At 37.9% G+C, this 27,891-nt stretch overlaps 1 protein-coding gene across 1 annotated transcript in view; it reads right to left on the bottom strand.

The window, feature by feature from the left end:
- LOC117972981 (brother of CDO-like) overlaps nt 1-22,648 on the bottom strand; it is a 39,173-nt gene extending 16,525 nt beyond the window's left edge. Inside the window, exons 1-3 of the mRNA XM_034923651.2 lie at nt 22,094-22,648; nt 3,075-3,241; nt 1,468-1,746 (exon numbers count right to left, since the gene is read on the bottom strand). Coding sequence (XP_034779542.2) covers nt 1,468-1,746; nt 3,075-3,186 — 391 coding nt within the window. The 5' untranslated portion in view covers nt 3,187-3,241; nt 22,094-22,648. The remainder of the gene's footprint in view (nt 1-1,467; nt 1,747-3,074; nt 3,242-22,093) is intronic.
- Between the last annotated feature and the right edge of the window lie 5,243 nt (nt 22,649-27,891).

Below are 27,891 nucleotides of genomic sequence, written 5' to 3'. Positions count from 1 at the left end.
GTGGTCAAATCTAAAAACAGTGTCTGAAGGTGATGAATTAAAAGTACCGGGTCAAACTTTGCTACTGCCATCATGCAGTATTTAAAACAGTCATACAAGTTGAGTGTTTAAGGAGAAGGGTTCTTTCAGAAACTCCTCGGTTCCATGCTTCACTGTACCAGTTCACCCAGACTAGAGGAGATGAATACAAGCCTTGGCTTAAGGAGGATTAATACAAGCAGCGTTCACTTCAAGGCAACATCAAAACGTTCCTATCTCAACTCAAACCTCTCTGGAACAGCACTACATCAGAGTTTCACCAGTTGGTCCCGATTTAGGGCTTGATAAGCCACAACTGTTTTTTAGAGCAATTTCCAGTACCAATAAATTCTATTCTCAGCACAGCCACTGCTGTAAAATGCTCCCCAAAAAAATAAATAATTAATAAATGTAATCCAGCTGTGTACATCACGTATAGGTAGCTCAAACCAATCTCTTACATAAAATGAATTCTAAATGAATATCCTATTGGTTTTCATTTAATTATTTTTCAGCATTTGCTTCAATACATTCCTTTATGCCTGAAGAACCTTTTCTAATTTCTCTGGAATGCACAGTAGGTAACTCAATCTGACCACTGGGCCCAGAGTCTCCGGCCGCAGCGATTATAATGACAGCCCCCATCGCTCAGCCCCCACAAAACACCGGCCCAGGGATTGGATTACTCGGCTCGCACTCATTCCCTTCGGCCTGGGCCTGAACCCTTCAGTTCTGATTACTGCTTCGATGACAAGAGACTGCCGCAGAGACAAAGCCTTTTCCAGGAGCCACTCGCATTAAATAACTGGATTCCTTCTTCTCCTGTTCGGATTATTTATATATTCTTACACTTATATACCCCAGTGTTTATTTTTGCTATTTTAGTACCCTCCTATCACTGCCAACTTCAGGCTAGCGGAGCCGCAGAGGAAGGAACCCTGCGGTTTAAGTAAAACTCACTAAATGGGTTAAAAAATGTTTGTTTTTAAAAATTAAAAGCTAAAAAAAAGACTTTGATCATTCAGGACTCCAATCAAAAAAACCTTTCCACTGTACTTAATGTATTATGCATTTTTCACTGTATTTTATGCATTGTTTTTTTTTTTTTTTTTACTGTATATCATGTATTATGCATTTCTCTGTATTTAAAGTATTATGGATTTTATTGTTGCTGCACCTTGTAAAGCGCTTTGTGATGTGGTCCACTATGAAAGGCGCTATATAAAATAAAGATTGATTGATTGATTGATTGACTGATAACCTAGGAAACATTTATTTAGATTTATTAGGAAATACTGGTAATGCAAATGTTGTAACTGACTTCTTTTTTCATTGAACATTGTGCCACCCAATGAGAAACACTGCGTTTGCAGCAATGATCCTATAGGGGAATGTTCTGCTCACCCCTGATTAGTTAAAGCACAGAAAGAAAGCACAACAGCTACATACTGGCAGCAGTGACTGTGGCAGAAACACTTGCGCTGGCTCCTATCGCAGTCCTAGCGATGCACTGGTAGCGGCCAATGGTCAGGTTGCTCAGGGCCGGGATGATGAGAGCCTCCGGCTGGATCAGCACCTCTAGGCTGGCGTTGGAGTCTCTCAGCTCATTTCCATTCAGCCTCCAGCTCACGTTGGCAGTAGGGGGCTCGACTCGGCACCTCAGTGTGACCGGACCACCCAGCTTTTGGACTGCAGACATGGGTTGCACTGTGAATGTGGGCAGCTCGTCTAGGAAAAAAAAGTAATATCTTTTACATAACCTCTTTACTAAAGAGATATAGAAAAGGAAATAAATTAAAGCACCCTGCGGTATAAATCAGTTAAACCAAAAAATAAACAAATAAAGCTATTTGAATCATTACATGCAACAGTGATGCATGCGGCCTGGTTTAAAGCAACACAAGTACACTTCATTAATTCTACAGCATGATGTTTGCAGAAAATTGGAAACCAGGTTGTATACAAAGGCATTAAACATTTTTCACCCCAGTGCTGCTAATTTTGCAGAATTTTTAATAAAAGCAAAAACAAAACTACTAATTTCACATAACTAGGAAGGAAACAACAAAACATGAATGTAGAGTAGGGGATGTTTTTTTTTAAATAATACATTATGATTTCTCAAACGCTTTCTTTATCCCAGACTGTAAACCTCAGGCAGGTTTTCATAAAGTGGGCTCACACCAGTCTAATCAAGCCCTCTTCTTTTGCAGTCAGTCGGCTGTGCCAAGAAACAGGAAATCCCGCCCACTCGTTGCCGAGGGGGTTGTGACCTCAACGGCAGACTGTTTTGCTAACTAGAATGCAAGCTGTTCCAGCAGTTCAAAAGGTATCACAGTATAAGAGAGGCTCACTCAGATATCTCCCCAAAGCACATGGCTAGTGATAACTGTATACCTCAGAGAAGAGCTTGCAAATCCTAATAAGGCTCGTCAAGGGATGATTACAGAACAGTCATTAAGGACAAGGTGCTGCAGTAGGAGAGGACTGCACCAATTGGTTATTCCCAGCGTGTGCACAGCACTGTAGAACTCATCTTTTTAGTCTGTTTACGTTGCAAGTGATGACTTTCTATGATTGTGAATGATCTGCTCATATACTGGAAAACACTAACAAGAAGAAAGAATGGTTGAAGAATGATGTAACCACAGGTTAGGTATAAAAAGGCTTATTTAGAGCTCCTTTGTCAGACCACAGGAAAAAGACTGCTCCACTCTTCTGTTGTCTCTGAAATTGCTAACTATGCCTTTTTCATATTGCATGCTGTTTTGTAACTAATAAGCATTAGTTTTAAAACTGACTAATTGTTGTATTGCGCGAATCATTCTGGGTTTATCCAGACAATAAGACTCACACCAGTGAGCCAGTCAACACAGTGCAATCAGGAAGCCTTCTGAAATAGTCTTCTTTTATCTGAGTTATATATACATGTAGTTGGTGCAATTGTGATTGTCATTAAAAAGACACACACTATAGCCTCAGCACTTCTGATGTAAGCATATTAATACTGCAATACTCTACTACTTAATTTTATATCATAGCTGTTCTATACTTACCAGCAGCAGACACCAGAAACCCCAGGGCCGTTACAAGAAGCCAAGCAACAAAAGATAAGTTCTTCCACAACCCCATCCTGCTCCCATCCATCAGGAACATGTCCTTCATCATCCAGCACTTGTCAGATAACAAAGCTGTTCCATGCACTGAATACAAAGGATCAACCCTGCAATAAAACAAACATGGGGGGGAGACTGTAAAATCAACAGATCTATTTACATTGGCTACTGAAGTGGTTTATTTTGTTTTTGATAGATCTTGTAATATAGTAATAAAACAAAGTAAATGATAAAACAAAGTAAAAGGCAAACCACTTCTTTCACAAAAGCCTCTGCTGAAAATGTTGAGTATCTTGCATTACCATTGTTTATACAGTAAGAATAACTGCCCTTCAAACCTAAAGCGAGTAAATGCACCTGTATGCTAATGCTATATGAATATGGACCAAGATGTTGGACACTTTATTTAAAATTAAATAAATAAAAGTAAATAAATAAAAAAAAGGAGATTCCCTGTTTTTGAAAGGGCTAGCAAGCATCTGAAGAAAAGGGCTTTAGTGATGCAGTGGGTTAATACACTAGCTTTTCACCTCTGAAGGCTTTGGTTAACATCCCATGCCCCTCAGTGGGCATAGCACACTAACATTTACACACAACAAAAACAATTCACATATATAAAAAAAAAAACTTGTACTCTGAAGTTGGTGCTCTAAAAAAATAAAGGCTAATCACTCCTGGTCACAATAAGCCACTTGAATGTGTGTGGCAGAGGATGTTGCCTGCCAAAAACAGTGGACCCCCCCCCACTCCCCCACCCATCTTTTCTTCTTCTCCACAGTCAGCTGTTTTTGCTTTACAGGGTTTCCATACCAACCCTTTACTGTGGAACCCTTGCCTCAATAGAGTGAAGCCCCCGAAACACAAGTGATAAAAACAGGACAGTAACGAGCAAGTCAAACAAGCCAGCCTCTTAGACCCACAAGTACCTGCTTACTTACATACCGAAGGAATTCAATTTAATGAGCCGTTGCTCTTTAAAACACTAAACGCAGCAGTGGAAAGCTACTGCTTATACTCCTACGTTCGTGGATTAAATTTAACAACAGCGATGCTTTTATACAACAGCCCTAGTTACTGTAATCCCTCTGTGTTTGAGCAAAGGGGGGGACTGTCCCAAGGCTGCACCTGCATCTGGAAATACTACCCTTTACAGAGCAGCAGAGCCCCCTGTCCCATGGTTTTTCTCAAGCGTAGCCGTGGTGTAACTGATACAGGTAAAAGCAGGACCACTAGCCAGCCATGTAATTGCTTTCAGGTAACTAACTGGGGGAGGGAGGGGGAAGAGAAACAGTGCCTTTATTCACTGGCTTTATGTTTTGTGACCCTACACATTCCGAATGTTCCCGACAAGTCGGAGCCACAGTCTGATACATGAGAACCTCACCATTTTTTTTTTTTTTTTTTTTTTACTTCAGTAGAAGAAAAAATAAATAGCTGCTCATTTATATTAACTCATTTAGCTGCCCTGTAATTACATTTTAATTGGAATCTGTATACAGTAGTCTAACTACACCTTACCCGAGTTAAACTGTACATTGCTGTACCAATTCGATGAACTTTCCTGTTTTCCACAAACACGAGAAATGCAAGTTATATTCAGACAAAACATGGGTTTGCTTATTTGTGATGCCACAAAATAAATACTGATGTTCATTTAAAATGCCCCCTGTACTGAATGAAATTTCTTTTTTTATATAAATTACATCTCATTTTCTCAGATTAATTGATCAGTTAATCCTTCTTTTATAAAAATGTATTAATGTGACCGATTAATGTGTACAGACTGATAAAATCGTTTTTAAAAGAGCAATAAAATAATGGTTTTGCACATTATGTTTATGAATGGACATGGACAGTGGACCAGAACTTTAAACTGTAAATATGTGGTTAGCAGACCAAATCTTACACTAAACATTTTGCTTTGCCATAGCGTGACATTTCACAACAGGATACAAACTGGTTCCAAGTTGCCCCGGGAAAAATGCCACAATACATTTCTATGTGGTCATGCCTGGCAATCTCCAATGCTGAAAGCTTACACTGAGGTTTCTGACCCAACACTCTCGGCTGACAACTGCGGCCTATTGCCACCACCTGAAATGGCGCTAGGCCCTTAAAATCACGTCAGAGTTGCAGAAGATTAGGATTAGACTATTTTAGCTGGGAACCATGGGAGAATGAACTGGACCGGCATATTTGGCTAAACCTTTGTAGCAGATGGCTTGCCCAGAGCCCGAGAAAAGAAACACATGCCTGCCAACACACTGCACCCCAATAATGAAACTCCAAGTGCAATCTGCGATGTTCTTGTTTTACTGTCAAGCACTACAATGTATTGAATATGAACAATAAAAACACAGATGGGGGTTTTTATGCTGCAACTAATGAGTAATATTTCAAATTACATGATGGATGTATAGTTCCTTTCTTAGGGTTTGAACATTCTTGATTATCTCCAGCCAAAAGACGTCTTTCAGCAAGGAATTATGTGGAAGTTACCAAATGGAAAATAAGCAGCTGAATAAAGCTCCCCTTACTTTTTTTTGGAGCCTGCAGTCAGTGTATTAACAGTTAATATCAGAAAGGGAGATTTCTGCCAAGTTTTCCAAATTCTTTCCTGTCAGGTTAAAGTAACAACTTCCCTTCAAGATGGGGGTGGTCTTTCGGTCCCAGACTGCCAGCAAATCACCCCCCCCCCCCAAACCCATGTCATTAGCTCAGGGAAAATGAATGAGGGTGGTAGGACTTAAGGCCATTACGAGCTCACCATCCAGAGGGGCTCAATGTAAAAACAGATCGACTTCATCGCTTGTTTATTCAGCCCAGCAAACATTTTTTTTTCCAAAAACAGCAGGGCATGGCCCATCCCTGGGGATGCCAACCTGCAATGGAGAAAAACAGACAAACTGCAACTGGAAATGGAGAGTGCGAATGCAGAAAAAAAAATCAGCCTTTCCAGGGCGCAAGGAAAGAAACCAATTAATCCTTAGAAATAAACACATTAGCCTAGAGTCTAGAGAGTGTTTCACGTTAGATTTCGAAATGGCACATTTTTCAATGTGTCCGTTTTTCGTTAAGTATATGGAAGACTACAAATATATGTTAACGTAACATTATTCAGCAGATTTCATTCAACTTTATGAAGCAAAATGTGTTCATTCTACAGGGTGATGGAAAACTTTTGGCCATAGCTGCAGATCTGATCTGTACTGTATGTTTATATCATTCAAGTTTAGGTACAGTGGTTTTATACCAAAATGTGATTTTCTTTTTGGTAAAATCAGACAGGGTAGAAGCAAATGCAACCTAATACCTCAATAGCCAGATATACTCCATACTGAGCAGTCAGTCATGTATGCCCCAAGGCTTCAGTAGCTGCAGCCTAGAGGGCATTAGTTAAAGGCTCTGGGATCAGACTGCAGCTGCGTCATACTTGCACTGTCCCTGGAGATCAACTCAACCTTATTGGCAAAACATTTGGGAGTAGCACATGCTATACAAAAATGCAAGTTGTGCAGTCTTTAGAAAGGCAAGTCTTGGTTTAGGCAGTTGAGATTGTATATTTCACATACGGGCGTTTTCATGAACCTATTACATACTGTTCTGCACAATGAAGCAGCTCAAATATAATACATTTATTCCATGAGGTAACTTCGTGAAACTGGTTTTAAAAAGTAACCTACCGTCAACAAACCTGAATATAAATGGCTAAAAAACCATTTCTCTAGTAACTATAGCTTCAAAGCAACAGTCAGGTTTCAAGAATAGGTCCCTTTTGCAAAAACTCTTCAGTGGAGAATCTAAAAATACTTGGCAATGGACAAGGTCTGCTTTCTGAAGAACAGAAATGTATAGAAAGCTCAGCTTTGGAAGTATGTAGTAAGTTGACACCAACAGAAAACAGGAAACTGTAGCGTTCATTGACTCTCTCAAACCAGGATGAGGTCATTTCATTCATTCTGAATGGTTTGTTTATTTAATTTTACAGTGAGCTCTCCAAGTAAGAGTAGGGAAGACTGCATCAAACCCCTTGTTCTTTCTGTAACGTTATCAGAAACAGAGAGTATACCAACTGCCCAATATTTGTTATTCTGACCTCTAACCAAGTCTACACACACCTGTTTAGATCAACAATGGCAACTGGCATGATTTCTAGAATTATAAGGTTATTATAAAAATGAGACCAAGTCATGGCCAATAACCTGGACGATCCCTAAATTTCTGCAAGGTTCAATAAATAAAGTATTTATTAATGGTGATGACGTCAGTTGAAGTTGCTAAAATAGATAATTGGAAAGTAATTTTTGAAATGTCTTTACGATATAAAAAAAAAGTACACCAAAATGATGGTTTTAATCACAGAGATAAAATGTGACCACACATACACAGAGCGATATAAAAAATCAACATGATATGATATTTTTTAAACCATCTGTCCTTAAATACAAATTAAAATAAAAGCTCATGAAAACCATTCATCTCTATCTGCCTGTCCCTGCTTCCCTTCATTTTTTATTTATCTCTGCTAGTGCCCTGGGAAACAGCAGTGGGTGGTTCGAGACAGGATGCATGCACAGATTTTGGCCCATGACGGCTGAATTCTGGTTTTGCTCAAATTTGCAGCACCAGGACTGTACGAGATTAACTGCAGAGTCTGGTCAGTATTTTTTTTTTTTGTACAGTCACCCAAAGAGTGTCGGATCAATGATCTGGCTCCTTCCACAAAGCTCCAGGACATTATGCATTTTGATGGGGTTAAAAATGGCACATTCCCCAGTAAAAGCTTTGACACCCTGCTTACATTCCAATCACAGTGTAAAATATACCAACTACTACAGGAAGGGTTTCCTAAATATTCATTTTAGACGTGCGTCCAGCCTGGGGCATAAAAATAAACAAGCAGTTGACAACTTATTTGAAGGAACCGTTTAACCATGTACCCAATGAGTTATATTAAATTATATAAATCACATAGGAAAAATCAACCAATCACTGCTAATTCCAATACTTGTGTATCCTGTGTAGTACGTTCAGCAAAAAACAAAACTATAATACACACAACGCATTCACTGATAAAATTAAAAGACAAAGCTGAATACCTACACACATCACAGGGTGCAAAGCAGTTTAAGGCATTCCAGTTTTTCAGTTGCTGACATACAGATGTGAAAAAAAGACACCTGTTGCATAGCAGCCGTTTGAACCATTCCAGGTTATTAGTGCAAGTTTTATTATATGTGTCACAAATCCAGTGTAGCGACAACATGCGACCAAAGCTTGTTGTAAAACCAAACAACTGCCAAGTAATGGGAGTCATGCTTCCCCATCTGCGTATTTATATTGTTCTGTAAAACTTACAAAATCATTTCCCAATACGTGTCTTTTCCATTGTACAAGTGAAAGTTACTCAACTATTGATATGAGGAGGTATCCCAGTCTTGTTATAGTGTGTAGCCTCATTAAGAACAAACCAAAGCCTGCACCCGTGTCAGGGCCTTTAAACTTTCTATATTAAACCAAGCTGGTCTTGGAGATCTTTTAAATGGCTGTTTTCATGACTATGGCTCCAAATCAATTAAAAAAACAATAAAGCCCAGGATTTGCAGATATAGCAATATAAAATGTTTTGAAAAAATTGAACTTGGAAATTAAAAGTTTTAGATTAGAAAGCAACTAGGGTTAAAATAGTTCTGAATTGTCGAACTACAGGAGAAGCTGTGCAGAACGAAGTGCGTAGAAACACTGTGGTTGGTAGGTCAGTCACTACAGGGTAGCTGCCATGCAAAACGTAACTTTTGTCTAAATGAAAAGGCACATTTATGAGAAGACCTGAGAGAAACAGCTGAGTGGCAGGATGGATCAGTTCCCAGCAGTTTTGTCCATATAGTTTTGTAGCAAAAGACTTGATACCTCTGGAAAGAAACTCAATTCTAATGTTTTCTGTGTACTCAAAACTTGGCTAGGCAGCCTGGCTTGAATATTGGTTCTATAGGGAAAAAAAACCCATAAATTCCTTTATAAATAATACAGATGTTCGTTTTTTTGTGTCTGTTAACACAGGGGCCAATATTGATTTGGTTTATCCATAGAGTAGTTTCAAATCTCAGATTAAATTATTTTGTTTTCCTGTGGAACCAAGTCTCAAGTAGAAAGTGAAAGAAAAGAGCTGTAGGCTAAAACCCAATTCTGAAGGGCATACTGTCAAGTATCAATTGACATACCTAGAGTTTATCAAATGGAATCCCCACTCCAGGTACAAAAAAGGCCATGGACCAAAAGAAATGTACATACAGTACATGTACTCTAGTTTATTTTAACTTCACACTGCGATCATCACAAATACCACCACTAACTCAGCAGACGAACAAACTGCAGCCACCCATGTTCCCACTGTTACTGTGTTAATAGGAACCCCAACTGGGAGTGCGGATACTGAAACAATTTGAACTACAGTACAAATTGTGAAGGTCAGGCAGAGACAGACTGTCAATACACTCCACCAAGACAAATCAAGAAGACTGTTTTTACAGCCGGTCTAAAACACAGAGGTAAACTTCATTTTCTACTCTCACACGTTACAGTAGTTCTGTGAGAATACACCACAGATTGCCATAGCCTTTAAAAACTGAAAACGTACGCAGTTATTTGTAGTTTTTTAAAATACAATTTGTGTATTTACTAAAAACTGACTATTAATAATATTGTTTCCTTTTTTTTTCCCAGACACATTTCTCCCCCAGTTGACTGAAATATTTTCTTTAGTATTTGAAAGAATCTTAAGGGTTTTGTTTTCTCTGATCAAGTCCAGAGATGGACTACAGGGCAAGAGAAAAAATAAACACAACGTGCTGCTTAAGTCAACATGACATGATTTCAAATGCGAAAGAACAAAAAGGAGTTAGTTCAAAAGTTCAATGCACCGACATAACCAGAGACACGGCAAAACACGCACCAATCAGGAGGCCAGATTATATGGACAAGTTAACAAGTCTATTAAGAGATGTTCACTTCATTTGAGGCGTGTTTTATTTAGAATACACAACACCTCCAAGCGAGCCAAACTTCAAACGAACCAAGTGTGACAGAAGGGCGCTGTGTAACGTACGATTTTTAGAAACTATTTTTCGAATTCTATTTAAGATATTCTACAGAATAAATAAATAAATAAATAAATAAATATTAACCAGCAATGCACCTTGCTGTTGAAAAGCACCCTACAGGAGTGGAAAATTATCCAGTTTTTCTAGAGAAAAAAAATACTCCTTTGTTCCATCACTACTCTTTTCCCCGACTTAAACTTCATTGTTCCACATCCCCTCTGTATAAATTCATTTTGACAACCCTGGTAATTGGATGAATACGATCACTCTCCCCATGTAAATTGTTTTTTGTTGTTTTACATTCCATCTGCTTTCGGCGTGGGAGGGGTAAGGGGGGGTTGTCTTCTGAATATTCATGTAGGCACCCCTCCCCCATCCCCAAACTTCTAACTGAGCCACCCCCCACCCCTTTTCCTTTTACAATCAGCTTCCAAATACCCCCCCCCCCCCCTTTAGATAAACAGAGGCAGTGTCAAGTGTGAGGAGTGGGGAGTTCAACTGCCAGCGCAGGCCTCAGGCCTTCAATGAGGCCCAGAAGCCTACAATAACCAGCTGCATATTTTTTATAAGGGAACCCGGTTGCCCCTGACGACACTAACAGGCAGAACGCAGCTTAATAGAGTCGATATTCATTGTAATGCAGTGAGCTGGTGGAGGAGACAATTACCCCAGGGGTTTGTTTTTTAAAAGAGAGCAGTTTTTCTGAAGGGTTGGAGCAAGAGCTGATGGGTGATGTTGAAAAGGATGGGGGAGTGGAGTAGAGGAAAGAAAAATTGTACTGCAAACTTTGTCAGTCAACGGCTCAGCAACTGCTACGGCAGAAGGAAAGCTGTATTTACACTGCGTATGAAAAACACCTACTGAAAACTTCAAACCTTTCAGCTCACGTACAGCTTATTTTCATTAAAGTTTACTGATGAATTTACAACAAACTAACAATGTGTTTCAATTGATATTTATTGCAAACCCTTTTACAAACACAAAGAAAAGAAACAAAACTGCTAGAAACTCGGGATCTGGGACAAAATCGACAGTAAAACATTTGTTGTTACTGCAAGCATCAATATTATTGTTTCGATTTGTTCCTGGCTTCTTTCTCAGATCCTATGTGAAATCAGCTGGTTGCGTGTTAATGAAAGCTTCTTCTGCACAAACCTGTCTCTATTTGTAGAGACAAACACAAATTCAAGTTTAAAACTTTAATTCTAAAAGGCTTAAAATGTGTTTGTTAGCAAGGAATTTGAATGGAATTTATTTTTTGCTAGTTTTCATCTAGGTTTATTGCTAGCCTTCTGGTACTCAATTTCCAATGTAGATACATGAAGAAATCTTCAATATTGACATACTGACATATTGTCTTCAACAGAACTGAAATCACACATCAGGACAGTCAAATGTTGTCTTACCTTTAAAATTAAAAAAAGTAGTTACACATTTCTCTTTACATAAGAGCTAGAAGATATTTTGACACGTGCCCCAAGCCTCACAGGGAAACCAGCAATTTAAGGGTTACAGTGATAGGCAGCATTCCCTGACTGCAGGAGGAGCCCACCTGTTCATGTCCTTACTGCTCCAATTTAGGAAACTTTTACTAACAAATTGTTTCACTTAAGGATATTATTGGTTTATTCCGACATTCACGGATCACAGAGTGTTAATTGATCACAAAACACTCTGAAGCAGCATATTCACACACTGACATAAAAAAACATAACTATAGGAACACGTAAAATAAAAGGTTTTCTTGGATTAGGAAAGGCATAAATAAAACCCTTTGCAGTTTCTGAATGGCACAGCAATGCCCACTCGGCTGGCTTATGGACATGAATGGTGGCAAAGGAACTATTTTAATAACAGCTTTGTGGCCAACCAAAGGAAAAGTCAACCCTTTGGTTTTCAACGTGGCTTGTTTTTTTGTTTTTTGTGGTGGTCCAACAATCTAAGGGTGGTTTGAGTCAGAAGAAACCTGCCAGTAACCTGCAATAAATGTATCCTTGAAAACCTTTCAAATCGCTTGCCTTTTTAAAATATTTTTTTAGGTAACACTTTGTCTCAAACTATATTACACACACACTTTACTTTAAAATACAGTTTCGATACACCAGATAGATTTAAGTTCACAAAATCTATTTTAGCATCCCAGTGAACAGGTAAGCTGGAAAGTGCTCAGAAAAAATCAAGGCGTTCAGAGTTTCTGAATCTTACCAATATACAGGCTATTTAAAAAAATAAAGGCTGGATACCTCCAGCAATATTGTTACAAAAATCTCCATAATTCAGAAAAAAAAACACACCACCTTGCTTCGCTTTGTTTTAGAATGCTCAGCTCAGGGACAAAAAAAAAAGTTCCACCAATTAGAGAGAAAAAATAAATAAATAGAGCCTGCTCTGTTCCTTATCTTGTGGTCTCTCCAGAATATCCCATTACACTTCAGAGATTAAGAAAACTGATCGTCCCAGCCCTGTTCAGCTGAATACACGGGGCCCTCTGAAGAACAGGGCTTTGAGAAGGGGCCAGCAAACATCAGATAACTGCTCTCGAGCGGATGACTAAATAAAAACCCACAAAAGTACCTTTGTAATATTTCTAGGGAAGCGTTCAGCTTTCTTTTCATTAATCCTAGTTTATATGTAGAAGTGGAAAGGCATGGGGGGGGGCTTGTATCATGGATTCCCCCCCTCTCCATCAGCATTAACTTGGCATACATCAGCCTGATGCTTTCTATTAAGACAATCAATTCAGTTCACGGAAGCAGCCTGCAAGGACTCACAATTTAAATACCTCCAGGAATCTCAATTGGGGGGGGGGGGGGGGGGGGCTGGATTTGTAATGAAACTAAGCAAAGACCAGTCAAATCACAACTAAATCATTAAAAAAATAATTACAAGACCAAGTAAAAGAAGTGTATTTAACAGTACATGTTCTATTGACTGGATTGCTGGAGTCCCCAGATTAACACAGTGATTTGCTTCTTAGCCACAGTGGGGGGTTTGCTAATCAATTAGCCAACTGGTTCATTTACATAAGCAAGTGTAATTAACAAGCATGTTAATTAATCCCTGAAGTGTCATTTTTTTTAAGCCATTGAAATGCAATGCACTTACAATTCATAACAGTATTCTGTTGGAACAACTAGGACAATGTGGTTTATTTAACTGATGTGAATGCCAGCAACTCGGAATACTGACAAGCATCCCAGGGATGTTAAGGTTGAAAATATTAAATATTTAACTGATTCTTCATTTAAAACTGTAAGTATACTACACTTGGACCTCAATATGTTTCAGCAGTTGTTTGATTTGTCTTGGGTTTAAAATACATACACACACATTATTATATATATATATATATATATATATATATATATATATATATATATATATATATATATATATATATATATATATATATATATATATATATATATATATAACTAGAATATACATAGGTAAACCTGAAATAATGTGTTTGCTGTTAATCTTTAGGTCATAGAATAGATCTTTAGAATAGGCCTCTTCAATCCACTGTTATTTATTGTTCAAGAAATAGCAACTGGTCATTTCCGTTATACATTACAGGGTTTACTTGTTAGCTATATTGGATTACAATCCCCTATATATATATATAAATTATGAAAGGTTTTCATTATCAAGTTAATACTTGGATAAAACGGGTATATGGTCATTGTTTGTCTTATTTCCATGGCTTGTAAAAATTATTAGAGCTAGAATATTTTTTATATAACAAATACATACAAAATAAAACTTTGTAAACATTGTAGATATCACCCGATAAGGTTGTCTTGAAGAAGAAGAAGAAAAAAAAAAGCATACTCTTTTAGCCAAATTCCAACACAGGTCAAATTGTGCACTGGCTAGTTCTCAATTTACCACCACAATACATAGGAACCACCAGAACATCCAGAACATCCTTGAAAACAACACATTTCAGTGGACATGCAAAGAAATCTTAAAAAACACCTATTAAATAAATGAAGCTAGTTCCCCAAACAAATGTCACTAACAGGCAAACGGCTAGCAATGGATTCCCTTGCAGAACTAAGGGGGAGAGAGAGGAACGAAAAAAAATGATCCAGTGACCAGCTTTGTACAGTACACCTTCTATTCAATCACATAAAGTGGTAGGTTTTGTAGTAGTTAACAGCAAAGGGCATGGAACTTTTGATTTCAACATTCCAATGATTCTGTTAAGGCTTTCTGTATCCAACATTAAGGACCCCTCCTTGGAGACACGCATGTTTAACCAACAGGTAGAACACAGAAATGCACCAGAAGGACCGCTATTCATTTCACAAAGCACAGCTGATCTGGCCCAATCTGCTACATAATGAAAAACAAATGACAGCCTTGCTAGAAGACTTCACTGTAGCTCTACTATTCTCTCTCCCTCTGCTGACTTGCTACTGTATGTCCATCTGCACTGCTGCAGCTGACATACCAAGGTCAGGGTTTGATCCTCAACAGCCCTTTGAGAAAGTCACAACACTGTGTTAAACCTGAATGTAACGCAGGCACATGGTGACCTTTGCTCAGACAGAACTCAATGTTTCCGAACGCTGACAGGTGCCTACAGGACAAACCAAAACAAATGGACACTGGAAACTTTCATAGTACAGTCTGCTTAGGAGAACGCTGGGTTAACATCAACATGGATAGGGGGGGATTGGATACTATAGTATTAAATTGTGGGATCAAACTGACAATTCTGGATTTCTCATTGTGCATGGTTTATCCAATGCTTTTACCATTTTTATACTTCATTTGATCCCAAGGCTTAGCAGGGTGCCACAATCATACGTTGATTTCTGCATGGGAAATATCGATTGCTTTCCAGTTAACAATGTCTAGATGGTATCCGTGAGTTTAGACAGACTGTAGTCATTATTCTGTGTAGATTAACTGCCATGTATTTCTAAAAATGCAACATGTGCACGAATGACCCATTTAGATCTCAGATTCCCCAATCTGCAGTTTAACTAATCTTATTCACCGAATACCTCTTAAGGCAATTTTGCAGAGCATGTCAATTCAATTCAAGTCAAGCCAAACAGTTTTTTTGTTTTTTTTTTCATAACAATTATCATTCTATATCTACTTCTGGCAAGGCTAAATTACACTTCAAACTATTCATTTCCATATCTATAAAGTGGTGCCTCGAAGTCTTTAATGTTAGATAAGGAAAAAAAAAAACAATTTCCTTTGTCGATGACACCTTGATTAAGCTTTGAGGAACACTGCAAGAGGCCTCTAGGCCAAGCCATGGCCTCCCATTACAGACATACTTAATGAGTTTGTTGATAGCAAAGTTATTAGGAAGTAAATCAAAAGAACCACTCTAAGTATACAGAGCTCAGGGGAGCAAGCCCTTATCTCTTTCGTTACTTTTAATACAGGAAAGAAATTGTAGGCAATTGCACAATTTGCATGATCAAGTCCTTGTAGTTTCCATGACGATAATGTTCAAATAACTTTAATTACTTTTTACATTCTTTAAAACATAAGAGACTTGGTTAGATCACTAAATGTAACAAGACCACAGAAGGAAAGACCCGCTTTTAAAAGTACCTTTATTGCAATAAGCTGTGGTTAAAAAAACAAAACAAATTCTAAAAGTGAAGTTATGGAATTGCTGTACACAAACTTCAGTCTTAACTATGGCAAACAGATTTTGAATGGATCATTTTTAATACTTGTACTGCAAGTTAGAATGGTTGTAATATTTTAAGTCATTTTGTTAAAAATGGCATGTTTTATGTTGACTACTCTCCATGGTGATGTTGGGAGAACCACATTTAAACCACTCATGAAGTTCAAACTCCAGTATCCAAAACTGTGAAAACTGAAGTTTGTGTTCATGAACACTCTGGAGACTGAACTGAACCTGATTAATTAAACAGCCTCAGGTCTATTCAGAGATGGCATCACAATGCTGATCCACAGATTCTAGTTATCTATTTACCATCATTCAGCCTTTAGCCCTCTTGGCATAACAAACGTTGAACCCTGGCCCAGAAAAGCTGTAGAATTACCATACCACAAGCAAGAAAGATAAATGTTACTTACAAACAAACCTGCAATTGTTTTTAAGGAACATTTGTTATTGAATTAGTATGTTGAAACGATCGGCTGTGATTACAAGGTCGGCTGCTTGCCACCTTAAAACAGCTATCCCAGAATTAGGCATTTAAAATAGAGAGAAATACATAAACAATTCAGTGGGGTAGAATGGAAGCTACTCAGGCAGGATGATGATCAGTTACCGGAAAAACAATTGTGCAGGAGGGGACTGCCATGCATTCATTACACTAAGGGGTGTGCCACAAGACAACACATGTCATGTTAAAAACAAGGAAATCAACACAACTGGGCAATTACATCATTTAGTGAAAACACAGGTTCCAAAATAGACAAGAAAAAGTGTGCTCATCAGGACCAGCAGGTTACTGAAAGCCTGCATGTGAAGCAAATGTTCACTTACAAAACACACACACACGCACGCACACATGCACCTATAAGGGAAAAAGCTGACATGGAGCGGATTGGGGGCAACCTGTTTTATGAGTCTTGCTTTCCTTAACTTTAGCGGTGGGGATTTTTGATGTGTATGGGGAGATAAATCAACTGCTTAGCACACAACTGGAACCAATTCTACAGTGCAATTAATGATTTGAAATTAAAATTAATGAAGGTGGCGCGGCAGTGTACTGACTGTTTTCTGTCTAGTTTGCCTCTACACAAGCCCTGTTTACACAGCTTGTTAGCTCATGGCACTTTGTGGTTTTACATTGTTAACGAATGACGCGATCAGAAATAGTCGAATAAAACCACAGTGAAAACAGCGGCTAAACTCCAACACTAGGGGCAAGTTAAGAGAGTGGTGTTAAAACCTGACCCATTTTTTTATTTTTTAATTGGCTTGTATTATCTTCTCAACATAAGGAGGCTGTGTGGTCCAGTGGTTAAAGAAAAGGGCTTGTAACCAGGAGGTCCCCGGTTAAAATCCCACCTCAGCCACTGACTCATTGTGTGACCCTGAGCAAGTCACTTAACCTCCTTGTGCTCAGTCTTTCGGCAGCTGATGTATAGTTCACACATCCTAGTCTCTTTAAGTCGCCTTGGATAAAGGCGTCTGCTAAAATAAACAAATAAGAAGAAGAAGAAGAAGAAGACCACCTTTTAGAAGCCTATTAAAAAAGAGCAGACAACCCCTTTACTGCTAAAAACAAATGCTCTTCTGATCATACATTCCCTGCAAACAATTAGAGAAATGAAAGAAAGAGAACAACTCTGCTGAGGTGTCAGAAGACAATACCTATTAAAATGGTTAAATACACAAGTATATAACAGGAACAGAAAATACATGTTTACTCAGTCACGTAGATTTTGATCAGCAACTTCTGGACAGCGGAATCCCCAGCCAGCGGAACCTGATCATATAGAATCTGTTTTGCACAAATATTCCATAAGAATTTGAAATACACCAAGATGCAGCATCTTGTTTCATGTGTGTCCTGGGAAGAAGGAGCTAAGAGAATAAGCAGGATAGATTATGTTACTGAAACATTAAACTTAAATCACACACTAATTGATATGATTCAGTCATGTTACAGTAAATGTTATTTCTTCATCTTTCTCCTTTTTGTAGCCTGGAATTATGAGCGACATGGAACTAAATGATGGTATATTTTAATGACTCAATCCATCACAACCACCAGTGTGAAATCACACCTAAAACACAAACCAAACCATGTGCAGAACAGACAGGAGCCCTGCATTGTTATAAAGGCCTATTTAGAATCCCTGATCCCCATATCACTTCCAGAAGCAGCCTGACGTTTTTCTTGGCCACAACCGTTTGCTTTCCTCAAGCTCTTTCAGTGTGACTTAAGCTTTAGACAAATAATTACTTCAAGTGGATTGTTTGACCGTGCACACATCTTCTGTTTACCTGTCTCGGGATTTTATTATCATGAGCTTGGCAGCATCAGTGTGTGATAGATATATATTACACACACAGCATTGTGACACTATATACACATTAAGAGAGAATTAACAAAACAAAACTGTGGTTAACTTTATTGTAGTTTTAGAAAGAGGAAAACACAGTGACTTGTAGTCCCAATGGTTCTGTTGTCACACAGCCATCGTACTGTCCAGCATGCAAGTGCGATTTAATTGGCTAGGAAAGGTCTTTATTGCAGCACTTTGAAAGGAAAATAAAAATGACTTGTAGGCTATCAATATGCGGAAGGATATGCCATGAAAACCCATGCCATGCAATATTTATGGAGAGGACTGGAGAGGTTGGCGGAGGAAAAGAGTGTATGTATAGAATTCCATGACACCCAAAGATACAAGTTTGCGACTTCCTTAGAATCTTGAACACCCCCATTGAATTTTGATGTTGCCCGAATCCCTGTGTAAATTCTCAAATGAACATCCTTATACAAATTAGAACACGCATTCGCCTACTTTTTATACCAGCAATGTTTTTAAACCCTCATGTGTTTAGCACTAATAAGGTACTTGTTAGTCACTGTACCAATACTTTATTAGATGCAGTGCAACTTACTAGTTCAGAAACCAGCATTGCCATTACGAGCAGAACAGCTAGGAGGGTAGGAACAGGTCTTTTCATGCTGTTCTGCCTGTTCTTAGTCCTCTGCCTTGATTAATGGTGCTCTCTTGGATGGCTGGACTCTGCTCAGTGCCCAGAGGGTCTTAACATCTCAAAACACTTAACCTCACTCAAGCCACAAGCAGACCACCATTATGTACCACTTGTTGCCTCTGTAAAAGCATACAGGCTTTATTTTATATTATAACTTGTTTTGTTCAAATTAAAGAAAAATGTTTGAACAAAGTAATTTTTGGATAAAGTTTTTACTAAACTTTACTTTTATTAACTCTTTTAAAAGAATGTTACATTTAGGCTTATTGCCCCCCCCCCCCCCCCCCCTTTTCTTCTATTAAAGAAAATGCAGCCAGACAACATCTCTTCATGGCTCGCTTTCCAAACAATTCCAGACAGCAGAGAAAGGAAATCTGCTAAGCCCCTCCTGGCTGGAGGCTGCTCTGCTTTTCTTCCGTCTGACAAAACCCCATCAGAGGCTGAAAGCCCCACCAGGAACCCGGCACCCCAGCTCAACAATACCCGCCAGGGAGAAGAAACTCCCCCACCAACGCCGCTGCCCTTAAAGGGGCAGCACCCCGCTTCGACCATCTGCACTGCTCAGACCCTCTCAGATGGGTTGTCCATTGCCACATTAGGAGTAGAGGAGCCAGAAACCAACTTATACGGCATGTCACAGGAAAAAAAAAAATAGAGATGCTCTGGAAGGAATTTGTGGCAATTCCCTGTATGGTTAAGAAGTCATCCAAGTGGAAGTCTTTTTTTTTTTTAAAAAAAAGAAAAAGAAAGTTTTTTTCTATGGTCTAATTTGGATTTGTATTTACAAGAGCCCCTATAAAAAACGTTGACCAAACAATCAATTTGATTCAAAATCGCTAAATATCTCCATGAGGGATCAAAACTGTGTAACAAGTTAAATGTGCTATTAAATACCATAATAAACAGGCTTCCAACAAAGTCATACAGAGACCCTAACACACTTTTTATATATTATATATACATAATTTCCAATGTCTTATTGGTTATTGCTGTAATACACTCATATCAAAGGTCCAGAGGTACATTCTTGTACACTATTTGTAAAAACATTCAACCAACCCTGTTTTTTATGTATTTATTTATTTATAACCATGGGTCAAACAAGGCAGCACTCATTGGAAAACAAACAGAACGCATCACTACTGCAGCTGCAAGTACAGAAATTAATCAAGGTGTGCCACTTTACCCATAATCAAATCAGAAGATGGTTTGAAGGGTCTCCTGCTAATTGTACATTCATAACAAGATGAAATGGAAACACTGACCTTACAACAAAGAGTGCAGTGCATTATAACATTAGGAGAATGCAAGACAACTATCATTTTGTTAAGAAAGAGTACACACTTCAGGGATCTGTGTGTCTGTTTTAGCCCAGTGCCTGCTGGAAGGATATCTCAGAGATGCCAGATAAGGTACATGTATTTCAGGCACATTCCTGCAACACATCAGAAGACACCAGTACAGGGGCAGACTCCACTAATCCATTCAAGTTGTTTACAACAAAACAAAACCAAAGCTTTGACTGCCACCATAAAGTTCCATAATCAAGTAGACTGCATAAACTGAATTCCTCATAGGCCAAATAACCAAAAGGTTACACTCCCAAAAAATAAGAACACATACAAGAAGTATAAGTAGTTTGAGAAGCATATTTAATGTATTAATATTGTGAACGTATCTGTTCAAGACATCACTACATATCACATTAACTGAATAATTTAAAATTCTTTCATGAGCATCATTTCTGTACAGCTGATTATCATGGCTGGCTGAATATTGCCCTCAGTGGGCATGCTTTCTTGGAATACGCTTTTCAAAACATAACTAAATTCCGGACCTACATTTTACAGCTCTTCTGAAAATGTAGAAGTAAAAATAAAACGATGTGTTGGCCCTTTAAAGTTGGTAATTTTAACGTTTTGCTTTTCGAGTATAATATTTATGCTAGAGACGTAAATAGAATTCAGAAAGGAGGGATAGTCTCAAATTATAGAGTATAACTCCGACAGTAGAAAACACAGATGGGGGAGTCTATATTTCGGATTCCCTACTGGGCATTGTTGAGAAACTAGCAATACAAATTCCCCAAGCCATTTCCTAAACGTGCTTTTTATTGGGGTGCAATAAAAACAAATGCAGACAGACAGAATGTCAATTTTAACACCGTTAAATCGTTAAACTTACTTCAAACTTTACTTTATCATTAGTCTTGTAATTATTTTGGTTATATATTGCTACAGTTACTTTATTATTATTATTATTTTTATTATTTGTTTATTTAGCAGACGCCTTTATCCAAGGCGACTTACAGCCCCCCTATGTAAATACAAAGTATCTTCTGAAAATATAATTAACGGCGGCGAGCTGAAATAATTCAGAAACAAATGTATAAGTTCGAACACACCACTTATAATTTAAAAAGGCCAATATATTTGCTTTTAATGTTCTGCTGATCTATCTTTCCCTAAGAAATAAGAATCTCTTAAAACTGCACCGGGCTTTTTGTCTTTTCTGACAGGTTCTTCACAGGTTGCATCACAACATACCAACTTACTATGGGCCTGTAGGCCTTCATAAAAACACAATCTTAGAAATTTTCTACAGCTTTTTATCATAAGAAATGTTTTTTCTTTTATTCGTTTAACTTCACAAATCATTTGCAGTAATGCAGTACTGGTTACACTTTACTTTAAAACACAAACCACAAATAAAACGTGCAAATCAAAATAAAACGAACTAAAATCATACATCAGCCACTGCACATTGTTTAACTCAAAGGCTACATCAGTGGAGCGTTTTCATGTTGATATTATTAAAGCAATGAAGTTGAAATGCATAAATACTGTGTATATATGACATGACTTGTAGAAGTAAGGTTTTTTGTAGCCAAGCACATACCATGCGTAAGAGTAATTACGTATATACGGATTGACAAAATATACGGCAAAATGTAACAAAACGCATTCAAGTTTCAGAACACTAAAGTTGCTCATGTTTTTGTTCTCCAAAAAGGTACAATAAACAAATCTAAAAGACATTCAACTCGGGCTAAAGTTTGTAAAACAGGCTGCTATTTCCCACCATGAATCAAAACAGAAAGGGGGTCGCTGCGCAAAGGCAGACTAGTTTTTGTAAGAAAAACGAAATCTTTTAAAAATGTAACTCACCGAAACTTTCTCTGACGGATAAATCTTTACAAAGTTGTTTCCTCTGTAGCAAGGGTAAATCCAGATTGCTTCCTTGTTATTCTGCATAAAGCTTGTACATTTGTTTTTAAAACTCTTGTTAGAGCGATGATGCTAGTAACATTCTGTTCAAACCTCCAAGTCCTCCATATGGAATTGTCTTTTTGGATGACTGAATTCTAAAACAATTCCTTCTTTTGCTACTCCTGCTTGGACCCTCCCACTTCTTAAGAAATGGGGAGGACACCAAACAATGCTGCCTGTTCCCAAATCCTAAAGTTCCACAGCGCACCCTTTCGAAAGTTTACTCATATTTTAAGGACATTTTAGACACATACTACTTCACAGAATAAATATTACTGAGAGATAAACACGAAGAGTAAAACTTTCGAAAAGTTGTGCAGGAACTTGATTCCCCCTTGTTCTGATTTGGTATGCGTTGCTCCCCAGTGAAAGAGCCTGACCCTCTTCTATTCATCTGCGGAGTCTCCGCGGCAGCTGCAACGTGTTAAAGTAAAGGGGTCCGGCGAGAAAGCTTCACGCTTACACACAGCAGGGATCACACAGGGAAACTCGCAAGGCTCTTCCGAGATGTCTTTCTGCCCCTTCAAAGATGCTTTTTTTTCCACAGGAAAACAACATACATCACAGACATATTTTATAGAAATCCCACCATTACGGTTAACATACTTAGTTGCATTAACATGACCTCTCACTTGGAGTGCTTTACATTTGAGGGTAGTCTTTACAGTAGAATGTTGTAACCATTTGCATTACAGTAATGTTTTTCACACGTCATTCTCAATTCATGTAAATAAATACCTCTGCAGAGGAGCTGTAGCTGCTGTCAAATAGCATTACATACACATTGTACTCTTCAAGTGTAATGCCTTCCGACTGAAGTTGCAAAGCAAGGGGAAAGTCAGTATCAGTACACCTGAGGCATTATTGAGATTATAGGCCAGCAAAGCATAAGGGACACTTAGGTGCGGGACAACATGCAGACTGAAAATAAATAAAGAGCACAATGCTTAGGGAGCAGTAAAAAAAAAAAGATGCTGAAGGGTAGAAAACACCATTAATTACACCATTAATAATAATTTCCTGGTTACCAGGGCTATGTTGTGGGATATGTCCCAATGAGCCTGGCAATGCTTTGCTCGATGTGTTGGGAGAGCAAGAAGCCGCTCAGGTGTGTTGGAGATGGTTGTCTATAGAAAGGAGTTCTGTCTCCCGCTGGGATTTGTACAGCCAGTCCAGAAATGAAAACCAAAATAATATGTTACTGATGAATGTTCCTGTACTTTGGTATATTGGTGGAGCATCAATAGAAAGAGGTCGTAGCCTTTATTTATTTTGAGTTATTTTACGATGTCCAGGATTTCCTGGGGAGATGTAAACAACTTGTTAACTGCGGGGTTGTTCTCTGCAAGCAGTGGCAGTAAAATGAAAATGGTAATTGTATGTAAAAATAATGTAATTGTATGTCAAAATAATGTGATATCTTGTAACAATTGTAAGTCACCCTGGATAAGGGTGTCTGCTAAGAAATAAATAATAATGTGTGTTAGACCCAATTTCCACTTCACTTTTTTAAGGAACTATTCCCTAAAATAAACACTGCAGTTTTGAATATTGTTGACAGTTCTCTTTTATCAGTACTGTTCTTAACTCATTCAAGACTGCTGTAGTAAAACCTCTGCTCAAGGAACCCACCTTAGATCCCAATGTTCTTAAGAACTACAGGCCTATTTCCAACCTCCCATTTCTGTCTAAAGTCTTAGAAAGAGTAGTGGCTGAGAAACTCAACAGATTTCTGGGAGTTCATAACATATGTGAGAAATCTCAGTCTGGGTTCAGGCGTTCTCAAAGCAGCGAGATAGCACTTATTCGAGTTGTAAATGATGTGCTGTTATCCTCTGACATGGCCTCACCTTCGGTTCTTTACTAGATTTAAGTGCTGCAACAATATTGATCATTCTGTTTTAACTGATTGCCTTAAAAATATGGTGGGATTGTCAGGTAGTGTCCTGTCTTGGTTTCGATCCTATCTCTCAAACAGGCTTCAATTTGTTAAAATTGAGGAAGAGACTTCTTTTTTGTCGAAGGTTACATGTGGGGTCACTGCTAAAAATATTTTGAATACCTGTCTTGCTGACATCCAAAATTGGATGTTTAAAAAACCTTTAATGTTAAACTCAGTTAATGATTTCCATTACATGAGAGTAGATGTTAACACTTCATGCTGATTTGAACTAGGCTCTCGCCACGATAAGCACCAACTAAGACATAACTTTACAGTAAACTAACATGATCCATCTGCATCTCCATCCATTTGCATTTCCTTCCATCTGATGATGTAGATATCCTTCTGCCTGGTGTTGATGGCTGAAGTGTAATGCTGGCTCCAGGGATCAGTTTATTTTGCCTCCCCAGCGCATCAGCACACACAATGGCTGCGATGCTGGCTCTGGGGATCAATCACAGTGAGGTCTCCCCAGCGCATCAGCATGAGAACCGTCTGGATTGAGCTAAGTAGGGTACATCTCTGGGGTCTTCAAGTGGGCACCAGAGATGTACCCTACTTAGAACAGAGATGATGATTCTGGGATCTCAGAAACAATAAAATAATATACATTTGTCTGATTTCATCCTTGACGGCTTTGTTCCTGAATTTAGAGTGGAAATGAAAAACGTAGGTGTGATCTTCAACCCAGATTTTTCTTTTGAACCACACACTAGACATCTCTTTTTTTCATCTAAGAAATATTGCCAAATTGAAAAGTATTTTTTCCCAACCAGATGCTGAGAAACTGATGCATGCTTTTGTATCTTCAAGGACTGATAACTGTAATGCCCTATTCTCTGGCACTCGTAGTCATGTTATTTCTCGTCTGCAACTTGTACAAAATGCTGCTGCTGAGTTTTAATAGGGACTAAGAGGCAAGAACACATTACCCCTATGCTAGCATATTTGCACTGGCTTCCTGTCCGGTTTAGAATAGATTTTAAGGTGCTGCTTTTAACCAATAAGGCTTTAAATGGCCTTGCCCCATCTTACTTAAATGATCTTTTAACCCCATATGTTCCGAGACACTCACTCCAATTACAGGTGCCGGGTTACTTACTATTCTCAAAACACAGGCGGTAGAGCATTCAGCAATAAAGCCCTTAAAGTATGGAATGACCTGCCTAGCCCTGTAAGGAAAACTCCCACTATTGCTGCCTTTAAACCTAGATTAAAAACACATTTTTTATAATCTATTTTATATATATTAAAATGTTTTCTTACCATGTCTTGCTTGTTTTACTGTTGTGCTGTTTTGTTTTTATTTTGTTGTTCATTTTTACTGCTTATTGTTACTTTTTGTAATATTTATTAATGTTTGTATCCTTGTAAAGCGCTTTGCAGCATTGAAAGTTGCTATATAAAACCTTAAAACCTTGAAACAGTTATTATACCAGCACCAATACCTTAATCTGAGGGGCAAGGTATTCAGGATATATTGATCACACATGTGCAAAGTGAAGTGATATAAATGTAGGGTGGAGGTCAGGTGTGTGCAGCCTGGAAATGATGTCTTATGATGATTTCCACTACATGCCTTAAAGCGATATAAAACTTTATATTGTATACATTTTCACCAACCTTCACTTTATCATATTCTAATGTGTGTGTTCTATTTCATTTTCTATTGTGGCTTCTGATTAGATCATTATTGACCAGGCTTACTAACTATTCCAGCAAAACCTTATATTATGAAAACTGATTTTCTAAAGCGAGATAGTTTGAAAAATGGCCACCGAGTATGTGCAGCTGTAATTTCTATCCCCTCTGAAACTGTGATTCTTGCACAGGGATTTTTTATTTACTAACTCACAGTTGCCACAGTTGCAGAAGGGCAAAACTTGTATTTGCACATACCTTGGGACACAATCAGGTGGTATGTTTCCTGGCCATTGACATGTAATTCCTATTTCTGAGGCTCTCTTCTGTGACACCAGGTCCACAAAGAGCTATTTGTAAGGGTTTAACTAAAAGGGAAACTATAATATGAAAGATTGTTTTATTTCTTCCTCTAGTGCAAGTAAATACTTAATCCACGAATCCATGGCTTTTCAAAGTTATATATAGAATATAGTATAGGGTAGTGTACAATATGAGCTGATATGTACCCCATTAGAGACCAGAGCGGCTACTGGTCTTACTAGCTTGTATATTACACAGCTCCTTATACTGTATTTTTTATAATACATTGTAAATAAGAAACATTGAACAATAACGTTCATTTTAAATGTCTCCCATTTTCCCCATAATGTCATGCACTTGTATTCTCCTTATAAGGCGGAGCACAAATTGGACATTCTCTTACCTCCTCACTACTGCATTATAAAGTGGGAGCACTGTATAGTGGGAGAAATATTTTAAAAAGTGAATTTGGTAATTGTTTGATGCCTTGTCAAGTGTTGTTTTCAGCTCTGGGTTAGCTTTATCTTAAAATAAAGATGGAGATGATTTAAATGTCAAGTTACATTTGTTAGCTGATGATTAAGATGTCCATCCCCTTGTTATTAATGTAATCAGCTGATGACTGAGATGTACAAGGAACGAAGAATGTGGTCATGAAGGTCTTTGGCAGAACTGTAGTATTTTTCCATGCGTGACACACAAAGAGATGAAGTTCATTGGGACAACATTTGGCCTTTCGCTGTTTTTTTGTTTGGCACAGGATGTATACTGGATACATAATTATCAGAAATGTTAAGCTCCTCAAAAATATTTTGAAAGTACAGTTATTTATTTTACTACAGTACTAGACATTATGTAATGTGCCCTGGTGTTTAATATCTGTAACCTTAAACACAGCGTCCAGTTTGAAAACTGTCCCAGTTCTATCAAATAAACAAAACACAGCAACGGCTCCAAAAGACTGCTGGAATACATATCTGAAACATCCTATATATGTAATGCTGTGAAACAACACAAAAAGAAACAGTCCCATCCTTACTCACATGTACAATTTGGCACCATTGGTTGTTTTTGCTCCAGGGAGGGAGGCTCTTCATTGAGCAAAACTACTGACTACACTGTGTTTATCTGAGTGCTAACCCAGTGGAGGTTCATTCATCCAACAATATGTTGTGAAATACCCTGTCACCCAAATATACCCAATACAAAAATCCATCTGCTATCCATTGTTAATATGAAGCTGGTTAAATGTTTTTAATATTTTTTTAAAATGTTCATTTAAAAAATATATTTCACCAGGTTCAAAACTTGAGATGCAACATTTTGTTTACAAGGACATAATAGACATAAAACAACAACAGTAAAAGAAATATGTTATTTTTTTTACTTCTGATTTAAAAAGCGGTAATATGGTAATATTAAAAAAAAACCCACAAAAACAAATACCAATCATTTCAATGCGTTTCAACAGGATGAATACAGCACTGTATCCAGTGTGTTTTAAGTCCCACTGGCTTTCATACCAGTACTCCTCAATTCCTAAAAATGACAGTTACCTTGAAGTTCAAAGACATTTTATAGGAAAGCTAACTACAAAAGAAACCTCAACTGAACAAAGCTGGTAGCTAAATATTCCTAGTCAAAGGATGTTTATTATACAGTATTATATACAGTTAGTCCAACATAGATTTTGTCAGATAAACAATTTCATATAGTAAACACATAAGAAGATTAAGTTGATATACCAAATTTGAATGTATTCGGTTTTATAAAAGTTTGAAGGAAGGTAGATCAAGCAAGATACAATATT

This window comes from Acipenser ruthenus, chromosome 9, assembly GCF_902713425.1.
Source record: "Acipenser ruthenus chromosome 9, fAciRut3.2 maternal haplotype, whole genome shotgun sequence".
In the NCBI taxonomy this organism is placed as follows: domain Eukaryota; kingdom Metazoa; phylum Chordata; class Actinopteri; order Acipenseriformes; family Acipenseridae; genus Acipenser; species Acipenser ruthenus.
This window is presented reverse-complemented; position numbering and strand designations above follow the sequence as displayed.